The 21,979-nt window shown below is 42.0% G+C and overlaps 1 protein-coding gene and 1 pseudogene across 1 annotated transcript in view; one reads left to right on the plus strand and one right to left on the minus strand.

Annotated features, from left to right (window-relative positions):
• Positions 1-21,979, plus strand: part of CUNH6orf106 (chromosome unknown C6orf106 homolog) — a 95,496-nt gene that overhangs the window by 64,346 nt on the left and 9,171 nt on the right. Inside the window, exon 4 of the mRNA XM_004624214.2 lies at positions 13,629-13,957. Within this exon, the coding sequence (XP_004624271.1) occupies positions 13,629-13,957 (329 nt within the window). The remainder of the gene's footprint in view (positions 1-13,628; positions 13,958-21,979) is intronic.
• On the minus strand, positions 12,409-12,845 carry LOC105742601 (annotated as a pseudogene).

A 21,979-nucleotide genomic window follows, 5' to 3' on the forward strand; every position in this document is an offset into this window, starting at 1 on the left:
GCTATAAACATAGGCACACGTATATCCCTATGATATGATGTTTTCAGATCCTCTGGGAAAATTCCCAGTAGAGGAATAGCTGGTTTAAATGGGATTTCCAGCCCAACTTTTCTAAGGAGTCTCCACACTGATTTCCATAACGGTTGCACCAGTCTACATTCCTACCAGCAGTGAAGAAGGGTTCCTTTTTCCCCTTTTCTGAGAGTTTTATTTGTACTTTGTTTTGTTACAGTCTTGAAAGCAGTTAAATTCTAGAACGGGTTACACTTCAGTTTAACCATGTCTTTTTTTTTTTTTTTGAGATAGGGCCTTTCTGTGTAGCTGAGGCTGACCTCGAACTCACTATAGAATCTATGTTGGTCTTGTACTCATGGTACTTGTCCTGCCTCACCCTCCTGAGTCCTGGAATTACAAGTGTATACTAACATGTCCAGCTTTTTCTTTTTATAGTTTTATATTTGGAATCTTGAAATGATTAAGAAAGTGCCTTAACTTCTGATCTAAGGTATGTTTGAAGACTTTAAAAAGTACTTAATATATTGTTTTTTATTTATTTATTTATTTATTTTTATTTTTCAACAAATAATATAATATATTGTTTAATTCAGCATAGGCAATACATCATTTGAACTTGTGACTCTACCTGCATTTCAAGAACTCAGTCATTATTGTACAGTATACCTCTATGAGTGTTAATATGTTGTACCAATTTCTTTTTTCTTTTTTCTTTCTTTATTTTTACAGTACCAGGGATTGAACTGAGAACCTTGCACTTGCCAGGCAAACACTTACTCTACTGAGCTATCTCCCCTGCCCTTCTTTTTTATTTTTATTTTTATTTTTATATTTATTTATTTATTTATTTATTTCAGAATGAGGGATTGAACTCAGGACCTTGCACTTGCCAGGCAAACACTTATTCTACTGAGCTAATTCCCTGGCCCCTGTCTTTTTTATTTTTAAAGAGAATAGAAAAATAGATGAAGACATTAGAAATGATACACAATTGAAAAAAACAAATAAGATAGGTATTCAACATTGGTCATTTTACATTTTGATACAAAATTTTATAGAACTGGTGATATTTTTCTTCAGAAGAATTTATTGGTGAAATCATCTGGGCGTGTAAGTTTTTCAGGTTTTTCAGTTATTAATTCAATTTATTTTTATTTTTATTTATTTATTTCAGAACGAGGGATTGAACTCAGGACCTTGGGCTTGCGCTTGTAATCCTAGGAGGATTACAAATGATGAATTTGTAATCCTCCTATCTCAGCTGCCTCAGCTAAGATTACAGATGTGCAACACTATACCTGGCCATTTTATGGGTCTTTTTAAAGAACCAGCTTTTAGTTTCTTTGATTTTTCTTTGTTTTGTTTTCAGTTTCATGTATTTCTGCTTTTATCATTTCCTTTCTTCTGCTTAATTTGAATTTATTTTGTTCATTCTAGGGCTTTTCAAAATCCATTTTTGCAGTACTCAGAATTTAACCCACGGCCTCTGCACTAAGCTGTATTCCCATCTTACTCTGGGTTTTTTGTTTGGTTTTGTTTTTTTTCCCCCCCAGAGGGATGAGGTTGAGACAGGGTCTGGTTTTGTAGTGCAGGCTGACCTTGAGTTTTTGGTAATCTTCCTGCCTCAGCCTCCCAGGTAGTCTAGGCCACCTTTATTTTTTGTTTTTAGAGTTGCTAAGGTGCCTACAATGGCTCAAACTTTTGATCCTCCTGCATCTGTCTCTTGAGTGCTAAGATTACAGGTGCACCATCACATCTGGCTGTGGCTAGAGCTATATTCTAAAATATTCTTCTCATTGAAGAAGCACTATACAGAAACAGCATGAGCCCTGAATTTTACAGGGCTTACAGTTCAGCATCTAGGAAATTTTTCTTTTCGATGACTCACCTATAAAGTAAGATTCCTTCATGTATTTAATAAGGGAAATTAGTACCAACCTCATAGTTTTTTGTTTGTTTTTTATATTTTAGTAAGGGTCTGCAGGATCTCATTACATCCGACTCTTAGTGATCCCCCTGAGATCACTAATAGATCTCCCAAGAGCTGGGATTACAGGCAAGAACCACCATGCCCAGTCTCACTTGCCTTCTCAGGGTGCCCCAGGGGTGGGCAGGCATGGCAAGGGCCTGGGATTTAGCTCAGCAGCACAGCACCTTCCTAGCAAGTGTGAGGTCCTGAGGTCAATTCCTGGTACTGAGAAAAATTAATTAAAAATCCTTACTGGAGAGAGGAGTAGGTGAAAAAAGAATTTAGATGTGTTATATACATGTATTAATAAAAATTGGAAAAATTATTGATACTAGTTAATATTAAGTCTTAGTTCAACAGATCCATGAACAAGGGAGGTCTTTTTTCATCACTAGTGTCCTCGATTTCTCCAGTGCTGTGCAGTTGTCATCAGAGAGGTCTTTCACCTCTTCAGTGAGGTTGATCCTCAGGCATTTAATTTGTTTTAAGCTGTGGTGAAAAATTGCTTTACTGACTTCTTTCTCTGTGGGCTCACTAGTAGTGTACAGGAATGCTGTTTTTTCTCTGTGATTTGTATCTTTTGTCCTCAAATTTTATCCATTAAGTAGCATGTATAACTTCTTTTTAAGGTTTAGTATCGTGTGTAAATATTTCATCTTCTTTTTCCACTTATTTTTCAGTGAGCCGTTGGGGTGTTTCTCCCTTTTCATAATGACACTTCCATGCGCCCCCGCTTTCTATTTTTCTGGATAAATATCTAGATATTTTTCAGAGCATCACACTATTTTCTGTCGTGACTGCACCATTTTGCATTCCCACAAACGGTATGTAAGGGTTCTGGTTTTTACACATCCACACCACTACTTGTGGTTTTGGGTCATAGCCACCTTGTGGATGAGAAGTAGTTACCACTGTGGTTTCAATTTGTATTTATTCATGTGCTTATTAGCTATTTGTGTATAGCTTTATAGAAATACCTATTCAAGTTCTTTGTTTATTTTAAAATCAGGTATTTTGTTGGTGTTGAGTTGTAGGAATTTTTTTCTACTCTGGATATCAGTTTGTTGTTTTGTTTTTACTTTTATTTGCATTTATTTTATGCTTAATATATTCCTGATCCATTAGATATTGTTTCTTCAGTTTCTTCTGGGATATCTTTTTCTTCTGTACAACTTCCTCCTCTGATTTAGGAACAATTTGTTACTTTTCACTAAGGAACATCTCCGTATGGCAGGGGGAGCCCATGTATGGATTAAGCCAGCCATGAGCTCTATAAGTACGGCAGTGCATCTTGGGTGCTTTGTTCACCTGAATGTATTCAATAACCAGAGAATCTACCTCTAAACCCTTTAGTTCAGCATTACTCTCTACATTTTGAAGCATGTGCAGCAAAAACTCAGCACTCTTTTTGGGCCATCGACCCAGTGTCCTGCCCCACTGTTTGGCCTGGGCACACCTACCCACTCTACCATCATAACACCAGAATGGCATATACTGCTTCTTTAATGTGACATCCTTGAGATACTTGGTGGCCTTTCGGATAGGCATACCCTTAATGGCCTGGGCAGTTTCACGCATGTTTACCAAGATTTGAGCCTCTTGATTTACATGATTTTGTGGGATTTTTTTTGGGTCAAGAGAGTAGCAAACCATTTTCACAGGTCACCTCAGGCCACTCACAGGAAGAATGGCTATGAGTTCTTAGCAGATATGTGTTTTGAAGGATTTAAAAAAAATTCCCCCCCCATGGGACATATTTTGACTCTTGATCATATCATTCGATGCACAGAAATTCTATAAAAGTTAACGTTCAGTTTACACACCTATAATATTCAAATAACGGAACTTAACAAAAAAAGGGTGTACAGATGAATGTCCATTTTGTATCTGTGTATTCAAAGTGGTTAGGATAGATACATAGTTACATTCTCTTAATGAATAGAATGATTTGTTCTAATGGTGTTTGTAAATAGGATCTCAAGTCCGCATCTTGTACAGCAATTAACCACTAAGAAGAATGTATGCAGTGTGTTAATTATTGAAACTGTCCTACCGATTTGATTTGAAACTGTCTCATTGCTATTTGTTTATCAATAAAATTATGGCAAAAAAAGTTAACGTTTAGGTTATTTTTTTTTTAAACTTTTTTTTTATTTTTACATTTATTTACTCTGTGTGTGTGTGTGTGTGTGTGTGTGTGTGTGTGTGTGTGTGGCCAACTCAGCCCACCAGGGGGCGGGGCTGGCTGGCATGTGGTGCTGGGGGATCGAACCGTGGTCCCTGTGCTTTGCCAAGCTTGTTCCAAGTAGGTGCTTTAGACCACTGAGCCATCTCTCCAGCCCCCGTTTAGGTTATTTTAAAAGCTTTTTGGTGTTATATTAAAAAAAAAAAAATCATTGTCAAATCCAGTGTTATAAAGGTTTTCCTCTATCCCTTGGTTTTGGTTTTGTTTTCTTTGTTTTTGGCGGAACCAGGGATTGAACTCAGGCCCTTGCACTTGCCAGGCAAGCACTTATTCTACTGAGCTATCTCCCCGGCCCTTGTTTTCTTGTTTTATAGTTTCACTTGTTAAATTAAGGTCTTTGATCCAGTTTGAGTCAGTTTTTGTAACTGGTATGAAGTGGGGCTTCCAACTTCATTCTTTTATATGTAGATATCCATTTTTCTCCATACTGTTATTGTTTTGTTTTGTAGATAGGGCCTCCCTGTGTTATTGAGGCTGACCTGAACTCACTGTGTAGTCCAAACTGGCCTTGAACTTGAAGTGATCCTCCTGCCTCAGCCTCCTGAGTGCTGGGATCCCAGGCATGTGCCAGCCTAACCAGCTTTTCAGCACCTTTTTTTCTTTTTTAAAGCCAGGGTCAAGCTGTGCACTTCAGGTTGACCTTGAGCCCACTTGTAGTACAAGCTGGTCTCAAGCTCAGTGATCCTCCTGCTTCAGCCTCCCAAGTGCTGGGATTACAAGCGTGCTCCACCACACCTGGCTCCAGCACCATTGTTCAGAGACTGCCCTTTGTCATTGTGTAGTTTGTGTACAGTTAGCAGAGTCAGCTGGCTGTGTACATGAGGGATTGTTTTAGGGTCTATTTTCTATTGGTTTATGTTTTGTGCCAATCTCACTTTTTATTTATTTACTATAGCTTTGTAATAAGTAATGCCCAGAATTGTATCTCCAACACCTGACCTCCATTTTTATCATCATCATCATCATCATTTTTGGTATTTGATGTAGTGTCTACTGGGTCTCACTACACAGATTGGACTCAGTGATCCTTCTGTTTTCAGCCTCCTAAGCGCTGGGATTACAGGTGCACACCACCACGCCCGGTCTCAATTTCCATCTCTACAGGCCCCAGGGGCAGGGCTGGCATAGCACTCCAGGGATCAAACCCTGGTCCCTGCATGTACTTAAAAGCGGTGCTTTAGTCTGACCTCCATTTTTGAGACAGGGCCTTCCTATGTAGTTCATGTTGGCCTTGAATTTGATTATGTAACCCAGGCTGACCTCAGCCATCCAAATGCTAGGATTACAGATTTGTACTACCGTGCCTGGCCTCCAGCCCCTTTATTTTATTTTATTTTTTATATGATTTTATTTGTGTGTGTGTGTGTGTGTGTGTGTGTGTGTGTGTGTGTGGCCAGCTCAGCCCACCAGGGGGCAGGGCTGGCTGGCATGTGGTGCTGGGGGATTGAACCGCGGTCCCTGTGCTTTAGCTAAGCTTGTTCCAAGTAGGTGCTTTAGACCACTGAGCCATCTCACCAGCCCCATATTTTATTTTTTGAAATAGATTCTGACTAAGCTGCTCAGACTGGGCTTGAACTTAAATGCTTCTTGCTTCAGCCTCACAGTGTGCTGGAACTACTGGTATGCACTGCTACACCTGGCTAGAATCTGGTGGGGTTTGTTTTGTTTTGCTCACAGCCTCTCACCTACTTGGCAAGCAAGCACTGTGCCACAGAACTGTATGCCTGCCCCAGAATCTGTATTTTTAACATATATCCTACCTGAGCTCATAAGTGGACCATCTGCAGGCCACACAGCTGCGTGTTACTGATTTAAAGCTAGTTATTACTTTGTTGTATTGTCTTCTTCCGTACAAAAAATGTTGTTCAATCTTGTACAGCAGTTAACCACTAAGAAGAATATATGCAGTGTATTATTTGTTGAAACTGTACTTCCGATTTGATTTGAAACTGTCTCATTGCTGTTTATCAATAAAACCTTGAAAAAAAAAACAAATAAAAAAAATGTTGTTCGGTGACAGGTTAATAACTTCAGTTTTATCAAAAGCTGAAATTCTCATTATACAACTTTTTGAGAATAGGGTATCACTGTGTAATTCAGGCTGGTCTTAACTCTCTAGGTAGCCCAGGCTGGCCTTGAGTTTGCAGCAGTACTCCTCCCTAGCTCTCAAATGCTGAGAATACAGGTGTGTGCACCATGCCCACGTTACAGCTTATTTTTAAATAAATAACATTAAAGAGGTCTTCTCTGGCTTTAATTGTCATTGTTATACCCCTCCAGGTAAGGTAAGAATTAACTAATCATCAAATACCATCCTTAATAGTGACTAATTTTAGAGTTACCAAAAGGCTGCAGAAATCACATAGAGTTCTCACATACCCAGCTTCTCCCATGGTTAGCATCTTATATTATTGGGGCCCACTTGCTAAAGATACCAGCATCGGTACATAACTATTAACTACATTATAGACTTTATTTGAACGCATCAGGTTCTTTTGTGTGTGTGTGTGTGTGTGTGTGTGTGTGTGTGTGTGTGTTTTGTTTTGTTTTGTTTTGAGACAGGGTCTTGCTATGCAGTTCAGGCTGGCTTTGAGCTCACTTTGTAGTCCAGGCTGGTCTCAAACTCCCAGTAATCCTCCTGCCTCAGCCTTCCCAGGGCTGGGATGACAGGTGTGTGCCACCACACCCAGCCCAAATGCCTGATTGGCTCTTTCTGTTCCAGAATCCAGTCTTGAGGTACTATGTTACACTTGTCAGTTTCCCAGTCTCCTCTCACCTGTTACTGTTTCTCAGCCTTCCATATTTCTAATGACTCCTAATTAAAAATACAAAGAACAAACAGAAACTGTAAAGTGTTTCCTCTCTGAGCTTGTCTAATCTCTTCCTCATGGTTACATGCCTCATGTAATAGGGCACCTCATAGTCACCTGACGTCATGTTAACCTTAATCACTGGGTTAAATTTTGTTGTAACCAGGTGGTTCTGTGGTGAGGTTACTGTTTTTCCCTTTCCCTGCTTAGTTCTCTGGAAACATGTCACAAGGTCTAGTTCATCCTAAGTGGTTAGAGGACAAGTCAAGGAGCGGATATAATTAAACCATGTCTTGGAAGGAGCACAGCTGTGTTTATTATTTGGAATTTTGTAAGAAATTTGTGTCCCCAGTGGGGAAATATCTCGGTGGCTTAAGTGCCTGCCTGGCAAGCGCAGGGTCCTGAGTTCAACCCCTGGTACTAAAAAATAAGTAACAAAAGAAATTTGTGTTTCCTTCCCCATGTATTTAGTCACTTATGTACATCATTATAAACTCATGTGTCACATTTTGAGTTATAATCTAATACAGTGTTGTTTATTTTGTTGCTCAAATTATTCCAGCTTTAGCCCAAGGGAGCGCTTTGAGGCTGGCTTCTATATTACCTTGGCATGTACTGATCTTTTTGTCTTTGACTATTCTAGTTCCTTTTTGGTACTAAAAAATACTTCAGGTTCATCATTTTCAACACCCTAGAACTAAGTTCATCCATTTCTCTTAAGAAACCCTGCTCTTTTATTGGATAATGCTATTTAGAAACTGGAATCCAGGCACTGAGTATGTTCATTGCTACAGATGACTTGTCATTACATCTAGGTCCTCTCAGCACTAGAGCTAGGTAATCTATATACATGCTTGTGTATAGATATATCATTGTTTCTGTTTCATGTGTATATACAATAAGCTAACCACAAATTGATATTGAGATCTTAATCCAGTACTACAGGGTTAATTTTATCTTACTGATTTACCATTTTATTTGATTTTTGAAACCAGATCTCATTTATGTAGTTCAGACTGTGGCTGCACTCACTATCTAGACTAAGCCTACTCTAGATTTAGACATATGGTCCACTTGCCTCAGCCTCCAGAGTGCTGGGATTACAGGCGTGCGCCACTACACCTAGCTCACCACAGGCTTAATTGTAGAAAGCATTTCTTGTCCACCATGAGAGGCCTATCTTTTACCATCATCTGTTTCCTTCTTTGTTCAATCCCAGTATACATATACAGAGGTTTTTGAAATTGTTAACACTTATCTTCAAGAGAAAGAGATTAACCAGTTGGAACTGTTACATAGATTTTTACCTGTTTTTTGTGGTACCAGGGATTGAACTTTGGACCTTTAGGACCTTGTGCTTGCCAGACAGGTGCTTATGCCACTGAGCTATCACCTCAGCTGTATTTGGTACAGGGACTCACTACGCAGTTTGGACTCATAGTGATCCTCCTGACTCGGTGTGGGGCCAGCATGGTATATAGTACCTGGGATCAAACCCTGGTCCTTGTGCTTGCCATACAGGCGCTTAGACCCCAGAACTATCTTCCCAGCCCTATATAAATTTTTTTTAATGTATTTAGTACAGGGTCTTACTACATAGATCAGACTCATAGTGATTCTCCTGTTTTCAGCCTCCCAAGTGCTGGGATTACTGGACACATGTCACCATGTCCAGTCTCAGTTCCCCTTCTCAGTGCACCCTGGGGGTGGGGCCTACACTGCATGCAGGGGATCAAACCTGGGCCCCTGCACCCTGCCTGAGCAGGTGCTTTAGTCCACTGAGCTGTCTGGCCAGCCCTCCTACACTGATTTTTTTTTCTCCTACATTGATTTTTGTTTGTTTTTCCTACATTGATTTTTAATAGTTCTGTTTTACTGTAGAAATTGGTAATGTTTATGCTTATTATGCTATGATTTCACCTATAATGTTAACTTTCAGATGTGTGCAGACTTATAAAGTTTGTTTTTTTTTTTCCGGAACCAGGGATTGAACTCAGGCCCTTGCACTTGCCAAGGAAGTGCTTATTCCACTGAGCCATCTCCCAGGCCCTATAAAGCATTTTTAAAATTTTTTTAGTATTTTAGGGAAGGGTCTACACTACTCAGTCAGACTTGTAGTGATGCACCTGTTTACAGCCTCCCATGAGCTGGGATTACAGGCATGCGTCACCATGCCCAGTCTCAATTGCCATCTCAGCGCACCCCAGGGGCTGGGCCAGGCCGGTGCAGCGGGACTCGGGGATCGAACCCCTGGTCCCTGCACCTGCTTGTGGGTGCTTTAATCCACTGAGCCATTGGCCGGCTGTTATAAAGCATTCTTACCATGATCTGAGATGTCTTTGTACATCAGTATGTTTTGTTAAGATTATGGGCATGGGGTCCACGTAAAAAACACACTGCTTTTATTCTGTACTTGTACTCTTGAGCTTAAGGCATAATGTTCTTTTTTAGTAATTTATGACATATATCTACAAAAGGAAATTTATATATAACTGGCTTTTCAAATGACTTTTCTTTTCACAGCTTCTATATAGAATCAGAGCAACAACTGAGGCCAGGAGAGGTGGTGGCTTCAGTGTGCTAGGACCAGTGAGTTACATAAGCTTTCAGTCTCAAAGTCTGGGGAAGAAATAGCATTAATCCCATTTCCTGATAATGTTGGACTTTTAAGAGATGGTCCATTCTCACACAGCCTCTTGTTTTCTGAGCTCAGAGAATAAAGCATCTCCCCCATAATGTAGTTTAATGAACTATCATCTACCTAGAACAGGAATTTTGAAGGTTTTTTTTTTTTTTTTTTTTTTGGCAGTACCAGATATTGAACTCAGGACCCTGTGCTTGCCAGGCAGGCCTTTATTCTACTGAGCTATCTCCCCAGCTAGAACAGGATTTTTGAAAAGACTGGTGAAAGACAAGTAGGAATGATGGTACTATAAGAGAGGACATACCCATTTGGAAAATGAACAGCAGAGTGATGGAATGCTGCCTCGGGCTCAAAAGCTAGATGGGAGCCAGTGATACAGCACAGTGGCACAAGTGCCTGCTTGGCAAGCACAAGGTCCTGAGCTCAATTCCTAGTACCATTTAAAAAAAAAAAAAAAAAAAAAATAGGGCCAGGGAGATAGCTCAAGTAAGGTCCTGAGTTCAATCCCTGGTTCCGCCAAAAAAAAAAAGAAGAAGAAGAAAAGAAAATAGATGGGAGGCAGGACCCCCACATGCTGCCTGCCATTGGATTTTTCTAGAAGGATTGTCCTGTTGCTTTAGTAGTTTAACTGTGAGTATTGAATGTAAACCCCCTGACCCACCTTTCCAGGCACTTCTAAGTGAAGCCCATGCCCAGTGTACAATCAGATCAAGAGGATGAACATGCCTGTGGTGCTGGTTTGCAAGAGAATTTACATTTCCTTTAATGATAAGTTCATCTGGAATGGATGACTATTACTGAGTTATCTGGCGCCCCTGCTGCTCCCTAGAAGGGAAGAGTTACTCATTCCAGAAGTGAACAGCAGATGTCACTGCCTCGCCACTGGCTAGGGCCTGGCTTCAGCCCTTCTCATTTCAACTTCCAAACCACAGCCATAGTCTGATGGTTGTTTGACATTCTGAGGTGCCTGCTTCTGATGCAGAACGCAAACTACCAATGGAGAATAAGAAGCACAGCCTAAGAGGCCATTTCTCCGTATCTTTCATTCTCCCATTTAGTGGGCATGTTCTAGGCTTACTTTACCTGTATTTTTAGTAGCTAAATTTCCTGTCAGCCTTTCAACAGCTATCTAGCAGCCTAGATTGTTTTTCATACTTGTTTTCGGGGGGAGTTGTTTCAGTTTTGTTTTGTTTCATTTTGAGACAAGGTCTCACCATGTTCAGGCTGGCTTCAAGCTCATGGCAATCCTCCTGCCTCAGCTTCCTGAATGCTGGGATTACAGGTGTGTGCCACCACACTTGGCTTCATGTTTGTTTTCATCACAGTTCACTCATTTAGATGCTTCTTTAGCTGGGGGTGTAGTTCAGTGACATAGTGCCTGTCTGGCCCTGAGTTTCATTCCTGTACCAAAAAAAAAAAAAGTTTCTTGACCATTCTGTTACTTAGTTTTTGAGAAGCTTCAGCAGGAATGTAGATGCCAATGTTTGCTGAAGTAGGGTGTTGAACATCAAAGAAAACTGCTACTTTTTCTGTTTGAACCCCTAGCTTTGGCATTTGAAGAAATCAAAAACAGAATTGTGACATATCTTGAGAATCTTTTTTAAAATCTTGTGGTTTCCAGCTGGGTGTGGTGACACACACCTGTCATCTCAGCACTGGGGAGGCTGAGACAGGAGGATTATTTCAAATTTGAGACCAGCCTGGACTACAAAGTGAGCTCAAGGCCAGCCTTCAGGCCAGACCCTGTCTCAGTAAAAGACAATCAACAGCAACTTGTGGTTTCAGTGTAGATAGGTAGTAGAGTTTCCCTATATTACAAAAAGGCATGGGGCGAGGGATATAGCTCAGTGGCTTAAGTGCCTGCTTTGGAAGCACAAGGTCCCAAGTCCCAGCCCTGCTGAGGGTGTATTTTGATCACAGAGACTGAGAAATACCAAGGATAATATGTCTTCATTTAACACTGTTTACCTCTTGTTTCTTGTTTCTCCCCCCCCCCCCAGGACACATTCTACATTTTATTTACATTTTAAGACTAATCTCAAAATCACATATCCATACACCTATTTCCTTTTGTTGATTTCACCTAAACTTAAATGCATGGTTTATTTAACAAAGACTGTAAACAAATATTTACCATGTCTGTTACATGTAACACAGAAACAGCTTTTGACAGAAATTCATCCACCCTCCCCAAACTTTTTTATTATAAATACAGGTATCAAAACAATCGTGAACGTATTTTTGATACTACTAGTAGTCAGCACCCACACTGCTTCAAAGATTAACACAGTTTGTGACAATATTCATTTTACCTGCTACTTTGAACAATTTCAAGCTGCAGCTTTCACTAAGTGAGATGGATAAGCATGTCATTTGTTTTTCCTTCTTGAGATTTTACTTTTCAGAAACACCCGTTTCCACTGACACCTGACAATTCTTCCGGTGCTTTCGTCTTGTAAACCTGAACCTATGTGAAATACTCCAGGTTCACGTTTAAATGACAGGGCCTCAACAAGAGAAAGAACAATTGTGCTGCATTTTTCCTGTTAACTGAAAACATAATGGGCGAACATTTATTAAATATATTTTGACAAATGTCCAGGTCATGTTTGTCAGCTGGAATTCTTTTACTTAATGTGTGGGTATTTTGCATTGTGATATTTAATCAAGACATTAGTATGAGTAGAAGGTTGTTGATTTAAGACAAGTTTGAGATCCACTAAAACTACCTGTTGTATGTTTGTCCTTCTGGTGGTTGTGGAAGCTTCATATTTTCTTTGGACATCATTAGACGTCTTAGCTCTTGAAGTACAACTTTAATACTATACGAATTTTGCCATTTTGCTAACACTGGTATGCTGCATGCATCCCCATTCCACTGGAATTATTTATTTCATTCATATTAATTTTTGTTACAAATCTAACTGATGGAGGAGCTTCTGGGTATTTAGGTCCACGTTCTACTTTCAGGCTATATATTCTGTTTTCATAATTTGTCCTTGGTGGCCCAGTGATCATGCCTGTCCACCTCGTAAGTGTCATGTCTTTATCTTCTTCAAGGCCCCAGCTAACTGTACCATCGCCTACTCCTTTTTGTCCTTATTCAAATTCTTCCAACAAGCAAAAATTACGAGGAACTTTAACTCCTGTGGAGACCGCCATCCTCTCCTACAGCCCGACGCAGCCCCCTCTTATTTCTTGGTATAATTATTAATTGTTCCCTCTTTCACTCACAGTGGTCCCAGTTTGAACAATATATGGTCACTCTAAATTCCCTCAAAAGAATAAGGGTCATAAGTTGTAATTCTGGCAATGTTAATCAGTTTTTTTCTTCAGAATTAAGCCTTTCCTATACGTTCTGAGCTAAACACATATGTAAAATTGGAATCTACAAAGAGCTGTTCTAAGAACAGCAGTGTTAAGATTTCTATCATTATTCTTGGGAGTGATGATTTCCAACTACATCTGTGCATTAGAATCAATTGGACGCTTTTTACAAATAATTTCACAGATTTTATGGGCTGGGGAGATGGCTCAGTGGAGTAAGTGCTTCCCTGGTAAGTGCAAGGGCCTGAATTCAATCCCTGGTTCCACAAAAAAGAAAGGAGGGGAGAGGGGAATTGCAGGGAGATGGCTCAGTAGAGTAAGTGCTTTCCTGGCAAGCACAAGAACCTGCATGCAATAAAAAATGCTCTTAGCAGAGGGCTGGAGAGATAGCTCAGTAGAGTAAGTGCTTACCTGGCAAGCTCAGGGTCCTGAGTTCAATCCCCAATACCACAAAAAAAAAAAAAAAAAAAAAAAGCTCTTTGCAACATTGTCAGTGAACTTCTTAAAAAAGAGAAAATGGTCTAGCAGCTCTCTTCTTAGGAATTTGGTGCTCTGGGCCTGTGGTACCACTGTGGTCTCAGAGTGCCTGCATTGACGGGAGTATCCTTTTCCTTTCAGATGTCATCTGGGTGATTCTCAGTGTGGAGGTGGGTGGACTTTTAGGAGTAACACAGCAGCTGTCATCTTTTGAAACTGAGTTCAACACACAGCCGCATCGCAAGGTAGAAGGAAACTTCAACCCATTTGCCCCTCCCCAAAAGAACCGACAATCAGATGAAAACAACTTAAAAGACCCTGGGGGTTCCGGGTTCGACTCGATCAGCAAAAACACATGGGCTCCTGCTCCTGACCAAACCAAGCAAGATCAGGACGGACTGTCACAGAACTCTGTAAATCTGTCCCCCAGCAGTCACTCAAACAACTTATCAGTAGTGACTTACAGTAAGGTAGGTGCTCTGGGAGAAGAGGAGAAGGGGTAGGAGGTGGGCCTTAGGATTTGTGCTGTCCTTTGTGGGAAAATAGACTCTTGACTGCCGCTGCCAGAGGTGAATCTTTAAGACTGCTTAGTTCTCCCAGCAACAACACAGAGTCCCTCTCCCTTCCTCTGTCCTGTGGATATCTTGATAACCATATTTGTGATGCACTCCTTGTCTCTCTGCTCTGGTTTGGGTGTTGAAAGGCCTTTAACATTAAAAAAAAAAAGGATCAAACTATCACCAGCCATGTTTCCAGTGTGAATACATACAAAGATTAGAGCACCAACAACACACATTGGAATTTGTTCCTACTTTGGGTTTTTGTTTTGTCTATGTACAGTTTCCTTGAGTAAAAAGGCAAAACTCATTTGTTCCATGCTGAATACTGTTGTTGGACTTTCAGTTCATTTACCCTGTTTGCATTTCTCCTTTTCTGTTTGTTATGGCCTGTTCACTTCTTCACCCACAACCCACATGGCCCAAGTGATATTTTGAGAAGAATAATGAGAATTGTTAACAGTGATTTTAAATGCTAGTGTTGTGAGACTTTTCTACTGGTTTGCATCATTGCTGAACTGTGGTGGTTTCTGGTTGTTTGTTTCACTCACTGGAATAAAGCCCTGACGCTGGGAGCTCGCAGTCACAGGTGGTTGATGTGCTGTCTTGTCAGCATCCTTGTGCATTCTTCTCTGAGGAGAGGGGTACACAGCGCAGCCAGCAACCTGCCTGTGAGCACAGAAACCCTTAGTCTGTCTTTGCTTCATGCTGACGTCAGCCCTCAATTTTTCAGAAAAAGTTGCTTGACTGGCAAGTAGCTCTGTTGTAAGAATGATGCTGTTGTGTTTGGTAGTTAGTATATAGTCTGGATCATGGTACAACTTAAAAAAACTGGGGAGGTGAGTCCTCTCTCCATGTGGTGTAATGAGAGGGACTCTTTAGTAGTCAAAAGAGAGTGGAGAATTGATTGGTTGTATGGTTATTACAGAGGATTTTGTGCAGTTGTGTTGTACAGGATATAAGAGGTAAATTGGCAAGGCAGCAAACTGCCTGTATTGAGCAAAGACTTCACATCTTAACACTAATAAATAAAAGATTTTCTTCTAAGCTCCTGTTTCTCAAGTTTTTCCTTTTGTAGTGTGTGACTGTTGTGGGTGATAAATGAGTCAGCCTGAGGCTAACTAAGCAGGCCTTGCTAGAATGGAAACATAAAGCAGCTGAGTTTAATGAGAAGATGAAAGTTGGTGGAGGCCACATTAGTAGCTGAGCTGCTTTCTGGACTGGAAGCTGCCCGTCACTTGTTGGCTAGCTGTCGGGCACACTGCCTCTCTGCTCTTGGGCTAGGGTCTCTCTTCTGGCCAGTACACTGTGCTCACATACCACATCAGAAACCTAGGAGTTGTTGTCTTGTCCTTTTGCTGTGGCAACAAAAACGCTGAAATGACATCCAAGGTTTGAAAGCAGATTTATTTATGTTGAAGGGCCCTGATTCAGATCATTCCCAGAATGTCAGGCTCTGATCCGGGTGGCCTAGGCTCATAGGAGATAGCAGGAAGAACAGAGGCAGATGGCTTGTCAGGTCGGGGCTTGCAGTGTGCATCACAGTGAGCAGCCATTTCCAGGAAACAGAAGTAACAGGAACCGTAACCATGACGGTTATTGGCGCCTGAGGACAGGAGTGGGGAAGGGCTAGTCTCCACCTCAGGCATCAACACCTTGTTGTTGTTGTGGTTGTTCCAGTGCTTGAGATCAGACCTAGCACCTCATCTGGGCTAGGCAAGCATCCTGCTGCTGAGCTATGGCAAAGCCCTTTTTCAAAATGTTCATTTGAAAAATGTGAAAATAAAATAAAATTTTCATTATAAGACAAGGTCTTGCTAAGTTTCCCAAATTGGCCCCTGCTGGGGATTCTCCGGATTCAGCTGTAGGTGCGTGCCTCCATACCTGGCTTAGGGACTAATGCCTTTTGGCTGTCTCTGGTGCCTTTCCACAGGATGTAGTGTAGTGGCTTGATAGTTTCTGCTAGCCTTAACTGGGCAACAGGTGCTGCTTCCTTTGAAAGACTGGCCTGAGGTAAGACCATTGAGGTATATCTTGAAGTTAATGAGCTGGATTAATTTTTTCTGTGGGATCATTTACATATAGGTTCCTATTAGAATAGCCAAGAAGACTGTTGCTAGAATATACTGAAGATATAAAGTTTAGATCCCAAAAAGAAATTAGGGTTTCCTTTTTTTTTTTTTTTCTTAATGTATTTAGTGCAGGGTCTTACTACACAGATCAGACTCAGTGATCCTCCTGTTTTCAGCCTCCCAAGCGCTAGGATTACAGATGCATGCCACTGGGGGCAGGGCCAGCATGGTATGCCTAGGATCACCCTGGTCCCTGTGTCTGCCTAAGCAGGTGCTTTAATCCCCTGAACTATGGGGCTGGCCCTTCCTTTTTTCCTTAATCTAAGCAGAATCTTACTCAGAAAGCATATTGTATATGAAGCGTTCAACCAAGTTCCCTGAGAATATCTCTGTCTATAATTGGCCGATTCTGCCTCTTAGGCCTCCTTAAGAATGAATGGAAAAAGAGCTGGGCATCATGGCACAAATCTGTAAACCCAGTGCTTGGGAGACTGAGGCAGTGGGATCCCCACCAGGTCAGAGCAACCTGGGCTACATAGTGAGCTCAAGGCTGACCTGAACATATGGCAAGACCTTGTCTAAAAACAAAGACTGGCAAGGGGTGTAGATCAGTAACTATCAAGACATTTGTGCACTATTTAGTATACATTGCATGGAAGGAGACACCAAGTGTAAAATATGTGCTTCCCACCATGAGATTACAGCACAGTAGGGGAGAGAAACTGCACGAAGCTTAGGAGCAATTCAGATAAAGTAAAGCTTGGATTTGGTTAGTAGAGAACCACAGAGTCAAAATGTACGCATAAGGGCCAGGGAGATGGCTCAGTGGAATAAGCGCATCCCTGGCAAGCGCAAGGGCCTGAGTTCAATCCTTGGTTGGGGGGGGGGGGACGAGTATGCATAATTAGTTCACAGTGGTCAGGGGTGGTATGCAGTGATGGGAGGCAGAGAAGCACAGATGATGTGGAGATGGAGTTGAGGGCAAGGCCTTTCCAAGGTTAGGTGAGATAGGAAAGATGGACACAGCAAGAACGGGTGTGGAGAACATTTTAAACGCTGATGGCAGAATGAGTGCGGAAGTTATGGTTCAAGACCTATGGGTGATGGACAATGGGCCATTGAAATAATTACAAATGGCTGTGGAAAAACTGGTGCTATACTTAAATGGCATTAGATGGATGTCTATCATAAATGTTGACTAAAGGTGAGACTTCAAGCAGTCATGATCCTAAACGGGTGGTTTGTTTTCAGAGGTAAGCATGCCTGAGGCTCTCGCGTGTGTACTTGACAGCGTGACGAGGTCAAGTGTGTGCCAGCATTGCTGTCTCCCGGGGCCAGCTTGCTACTGAGTGCTACACAAATGTCATATCACTGTTAGGGGAGGGTACAGAGACTTCAGGGGGCTAAGTAATTTGCCAGGTAGCACATGGCTGGGAGAGCCAAAGATGGAATTCTAGCCAGGCCTTACCTTACTGAAAGGTATTTTCTGGTTGGTACACTTGGGCTTCCTCTAGATGCTCTTGTTGGGTTGCAGACTGTCAAGGTCCAGCGTGCAAGCCAGGCTGACTAGTATCATCAAGGCAGGGAGAAGGCAGCTTTGAAATAAGAAGCTCTTGTGTAAGTTGCATGCTGCCTGTGACATCTCGTTTACACAGCACTCCCATTTGGTAGGTGATTTAAAAAGGTTTTTTTCCTGATTTTTTTTTTTTTTAAGGTAGGCATGATGGTACACACCTATAATCCCAGCACTTGAGAGGTGGAGGCAGGAGAATTGGAAGTTCAGGCTTGACCTGAATAACTTTAGCCAGCTTAGCAAAAGTAAAAGATAAAAAATTAAAAGGGCTGGGGATGTAGCTCAGCACTGAGACTCTGGGATTAATCCCCAATAGCACAAAAATAAAGGAATATAATTTTTTAAAAATAAAAATGTTAATTTTTAGTGTCCAAACCATGTTTAGTTTATAATAAATAGCACTATTTTGTTTGTGAATGAGAAGAAATTAACAAACCAATGAAGGAATGAACAAAAGAACCACCCTACCTCCCTACCATGGGCTCCAGAGTTAGAAATAGTTTTCAGTCACCCCAGTACCATCTTTATCAGGCAGGTGGGAGGGCTGCCTGGGGCGCTGGGGTCAGGAATCACCAAGTTGGCAGTACAGTGTGTTTGCTTTCCTTGGAGGAGCTCTCCTGCCTGCCATCAAGGCTGGGAAGGTATGAGCTGCTCTTGGAAGCCCGTGACCACCGTTTTAGTAGTTAGCGCCTCTGTAGTAGTGACAGTTTAATTTGCTAAGCATGGTAGGATGAAAGATTGCTGGAGTACATGCGGATGGGTATGCCAGTGGAATGGCATGTCGTCACTGTCAGGACGTGGACATGGAGAGTCCTTCCCCAGATGCTCTTAAATAATTGTAATCTCTCTGCACGCAGTGATCTGCTCCCTGGAGGGAAGCTCTGGGTGGGAATACTGCCCCCGCTGCACCCACAGCCCCAGAGCCCGCCCCTCCCTCCCTGTGTGAGCTGTCAGGGGATGGGAGTCAGGAAGAGTCATAAATCTGCTGGTAGCTTTTGTCAGAAATTGGCTAGCTTCATTATCAGCTCATTTGTGAATAGCCTGTCCCAGGTGAGTAGGAAAGGCTGGGCACTGTTTCAGTTAACCTGTTATTGTGACAGCGCCTGAGGAACTTCGGGGCCTAGCAATCACCTTGCTGCTCACTCTGTTGACTCAGGCTGAAGTGAATTCTGGCACGCTGGCTCATCCAGGGCCCAGGCTAGCTTCTATTTAGACTGTGGGAGAGTAATGTATTTTATGAGTGTGAAAGGAGGGCAGGACGCCCTCTTAAAATTAGATTTGTCTTTTTCTTATATGTAAGCTAGTAATTTTTTAGATCCCTGGATGTTTTCTAAGGTCTTCCCAGAGCAGTAAAGAGACATCAAATGGTTCGATTCCTGAACAGCTGGGAAGAGGGCGTGGCTGGCGAAAACCAAGAGACTTTTTCTGGAAGCCAGATGCTGCTTCACTTCCTTTCTGTAAAGACTGTAAAGAAGTAAGAGTCTGGAGTGATGGTGTAGCTCACAGGTACAACACTTGCCCAACATGCAGGAGACCCCAGGTTCGTTTCCTAGCAGCACACAAAAGTAGAATTTACACTGAGGAAGCTGAAAAGCGTCTTAAACTCATTTATTTTTTCTTAACTCTTACTTTGTTTTTATTCTTACCTTTAAAAATGTGTAGGGCTGATATATGCTATATACTTCTACTTTAAACTGGATTAGAGTCTGAGCACTGTTATTACTTCCACCAAGCCTGGGTTCGGAAGGAGAAGCATGTTATTAACTGTGGAGGCGGACCACGTCCCAGTGCTCCTTCCTGCTCCTGCTCCTGCTCCTGCACATCAGCCTGCCCTGCCCCTGCCCACATCCGTCAGCTCCTCCCCCCCCCCTACAGCTGGCTGTCATGAGTAGTTCTCCATGCAAGTGAGGGTTTACCAATAGTTCTGGTGGTAACAGAAGAGGTTGGAAAAGGCACATCTTCAGCTATGTGGGCCTGTAGATGAGAAAGCTTGTGGCTGCTGTAGCCAGTAAGTTTAACATAATAAGGCTGATTCTTGAGTGAACTCTTAACACTTGCCAAGTCCTCAGGGCACTGTGTTTGACCAGAAGGTAGGTTGTTGCTTTCCTTAGCTGAGCTAATGGTTATGCAAGATGTCAGAGGGCACCATTGTAACCTTTGCCTGGAAACCTCAGATCCTTTCCCTGAAAGTTTAGAGGTAATCCAGTGAGAAGAGAGAAGAAAAACTTTTGTTTTATCCAGCAAGCAACAAGATACTGTTTCTAGGCAAAGAAAGTGCTGTGCCCAGAGATGTAAAACTGCCACTTAGTGAGCACTATGTGCCTGCCATGCACTATGCTAAGGGAGGACTTCTTAATTACTGTTAAAATTTTCAGTGTATGTAATTTCAGGAGCTGAGTAGTTTTACAGAACATACAACAGTCCAGTGTTTGCTCCCCAGGGGCAGTGGGCTCAGTTCTTAACATGCATTGCTTCACTTACTGAACCCAACAGCACCATGATTTAGGCACTTGTTTATCCCTTATGCTTCCGTAGCCCAAGTCCACCACACAGTGCTGGAAGATAATAAGATCAGGATGTGAGCAGAAGCAGCTCTTACTGGCTCCTGAACTTGCTCTACCACAGCTGTGGACTTCTTGTAGATTATGGCTACATTGCAAGTGAGGATCGAGATTGTCATTGACAAAATTATTATGTAACTTCTTCACTATCTTCTCTGTCTTCTATCTTTTAGGAAAGAAAAAGATTCTAAAAGTCCTCATAGTCACTTGGGTGTAAATTTTGTTGGCATTGTCATTTTCAGCAGCACCAGTAGCTTTTTTTTCCCCCCCCAGAACTGGGGATTGAGGGGCCAGGGAGATGGCTCAGTGAAATAAGTGCTTCCCTGGCAAGCACAAGGACCTGAGTTCAATCCCCGGTTCCACAAAAAAAAAAAAAAAAAAAAAAAGACCCTGTCTCAGAACTGGGGATTGAACTCAGGCCCTTACGCTTGCCAGGGAAACGCTTATTCCACTGAGCTATCTCCCCAGCCCCTACAAGTAGCTTTTTGAAGTTGTGAAAAGCCCATCTGTACTCTTTGTGACCAAAAGATACAGTCTGTCTAGTTTTAGTTTTCTGGAATGAATTTAAATTTTTCCTTTAAACACACTGAGTAATTAGAGGTGGCCTATTTTCCCCTTAAAGTTGGGTATATTTTTTCTGCAAAGATTCTTTGGAAAACAAATATTTTAGGCAGAAGGACATGCAGTACAAGTCCTGAGGTAGAAATTTGTCCAAGGAATAGGAGGATGGCCTGGGTGAGAGGGAGAGTAGAAGATGAAGTCAAGGGCTTTCTGGACCCCATAAAGTTTGGGCTTTTGTTGTCAGGAAGCAAAGAAACCATCAGAGGATGAATGTTGGGCGGAGGAGTGATACGGCCTGACCTAATGCTGTGTAAGGATCCCTCTGGCTCCTGTGTGGCAAGAGGACTGATGGGAGGTAGGCAGTCATTCAGCTAGAGAGCATCAGGGCCTGTGGCTGTGATGGTGGTGGTAGTAGAAGTGGTCCATTTATAATTGTTTTGTAGGTACAGCTGAGAGGAATGCCAGTAGGTTAGAAGGGGACATATGAGAATAAAGGACAAGCCAGGAATTTGGGGGTCTGGTGGAGAGTTCTGTAAGCACCTATGTGAATGTATCAAGCGGGGTGTTGCACATCCAAGTGGGCTGTGGTTTAGGAGAGACATCTGGGTGAGGGTGGAGATACAAATTTGGGTGTTGTATCAACTAGGTAGTGTCTAGGGCTGAGACTGGATCAGATCCCTAAGTGGCATGTGTAGAGGAGGATTTCTCTGCTGACTACAACTATTGACATTTTGGACCAGATAAACCCAAATATCTTTTTTTCAAAGTTGGTGTTTGTGTACATGTGCACACACATGTGTGTATTTTATGCATTAAGTGATGTTTAACAGCATCCCTGGGCTTGGCCCATTAGATGCTAGCAGCAACACCCCCTTCCCTGACAACCTAAAATGTCTCCAGAGAGTATCAGGTATCCTCGGGGTGCAAGATCCTCCCACTGGTGTATGGAAGAGTTCTGTACTATCTAACATGTAAACCCCTCATCCTGGCCAAAGCATCTTTCCTGCATTCCTTTTTCCTTTGCTCTCTGGTGTCAGGGATTGAACCCAGTACATGCTAAGCATGTACTAGAACACTCAGCTAAACCCCTGGTCTACTGCATTTATTCCTATTCTTTTTTTATTTATTTATTTATTCATTTATTTATTTATTTGAGAGAGAGAGAGAG

This window comes from Octodon degus, unplaced genomic scaffold (assembly GCF_000260255.1).
Source record: "Octodon degus isolate 3935 unplaced genomic scaffold, OctDeg1.0 scaffold00005, whole genome shotgun sequence".
Taxonomy (NCBI): Eukaryota; Metazoa; Chordata; class Mammalia; order Rodentia; family Octodontidae; genus Octodon; species Octodon degus.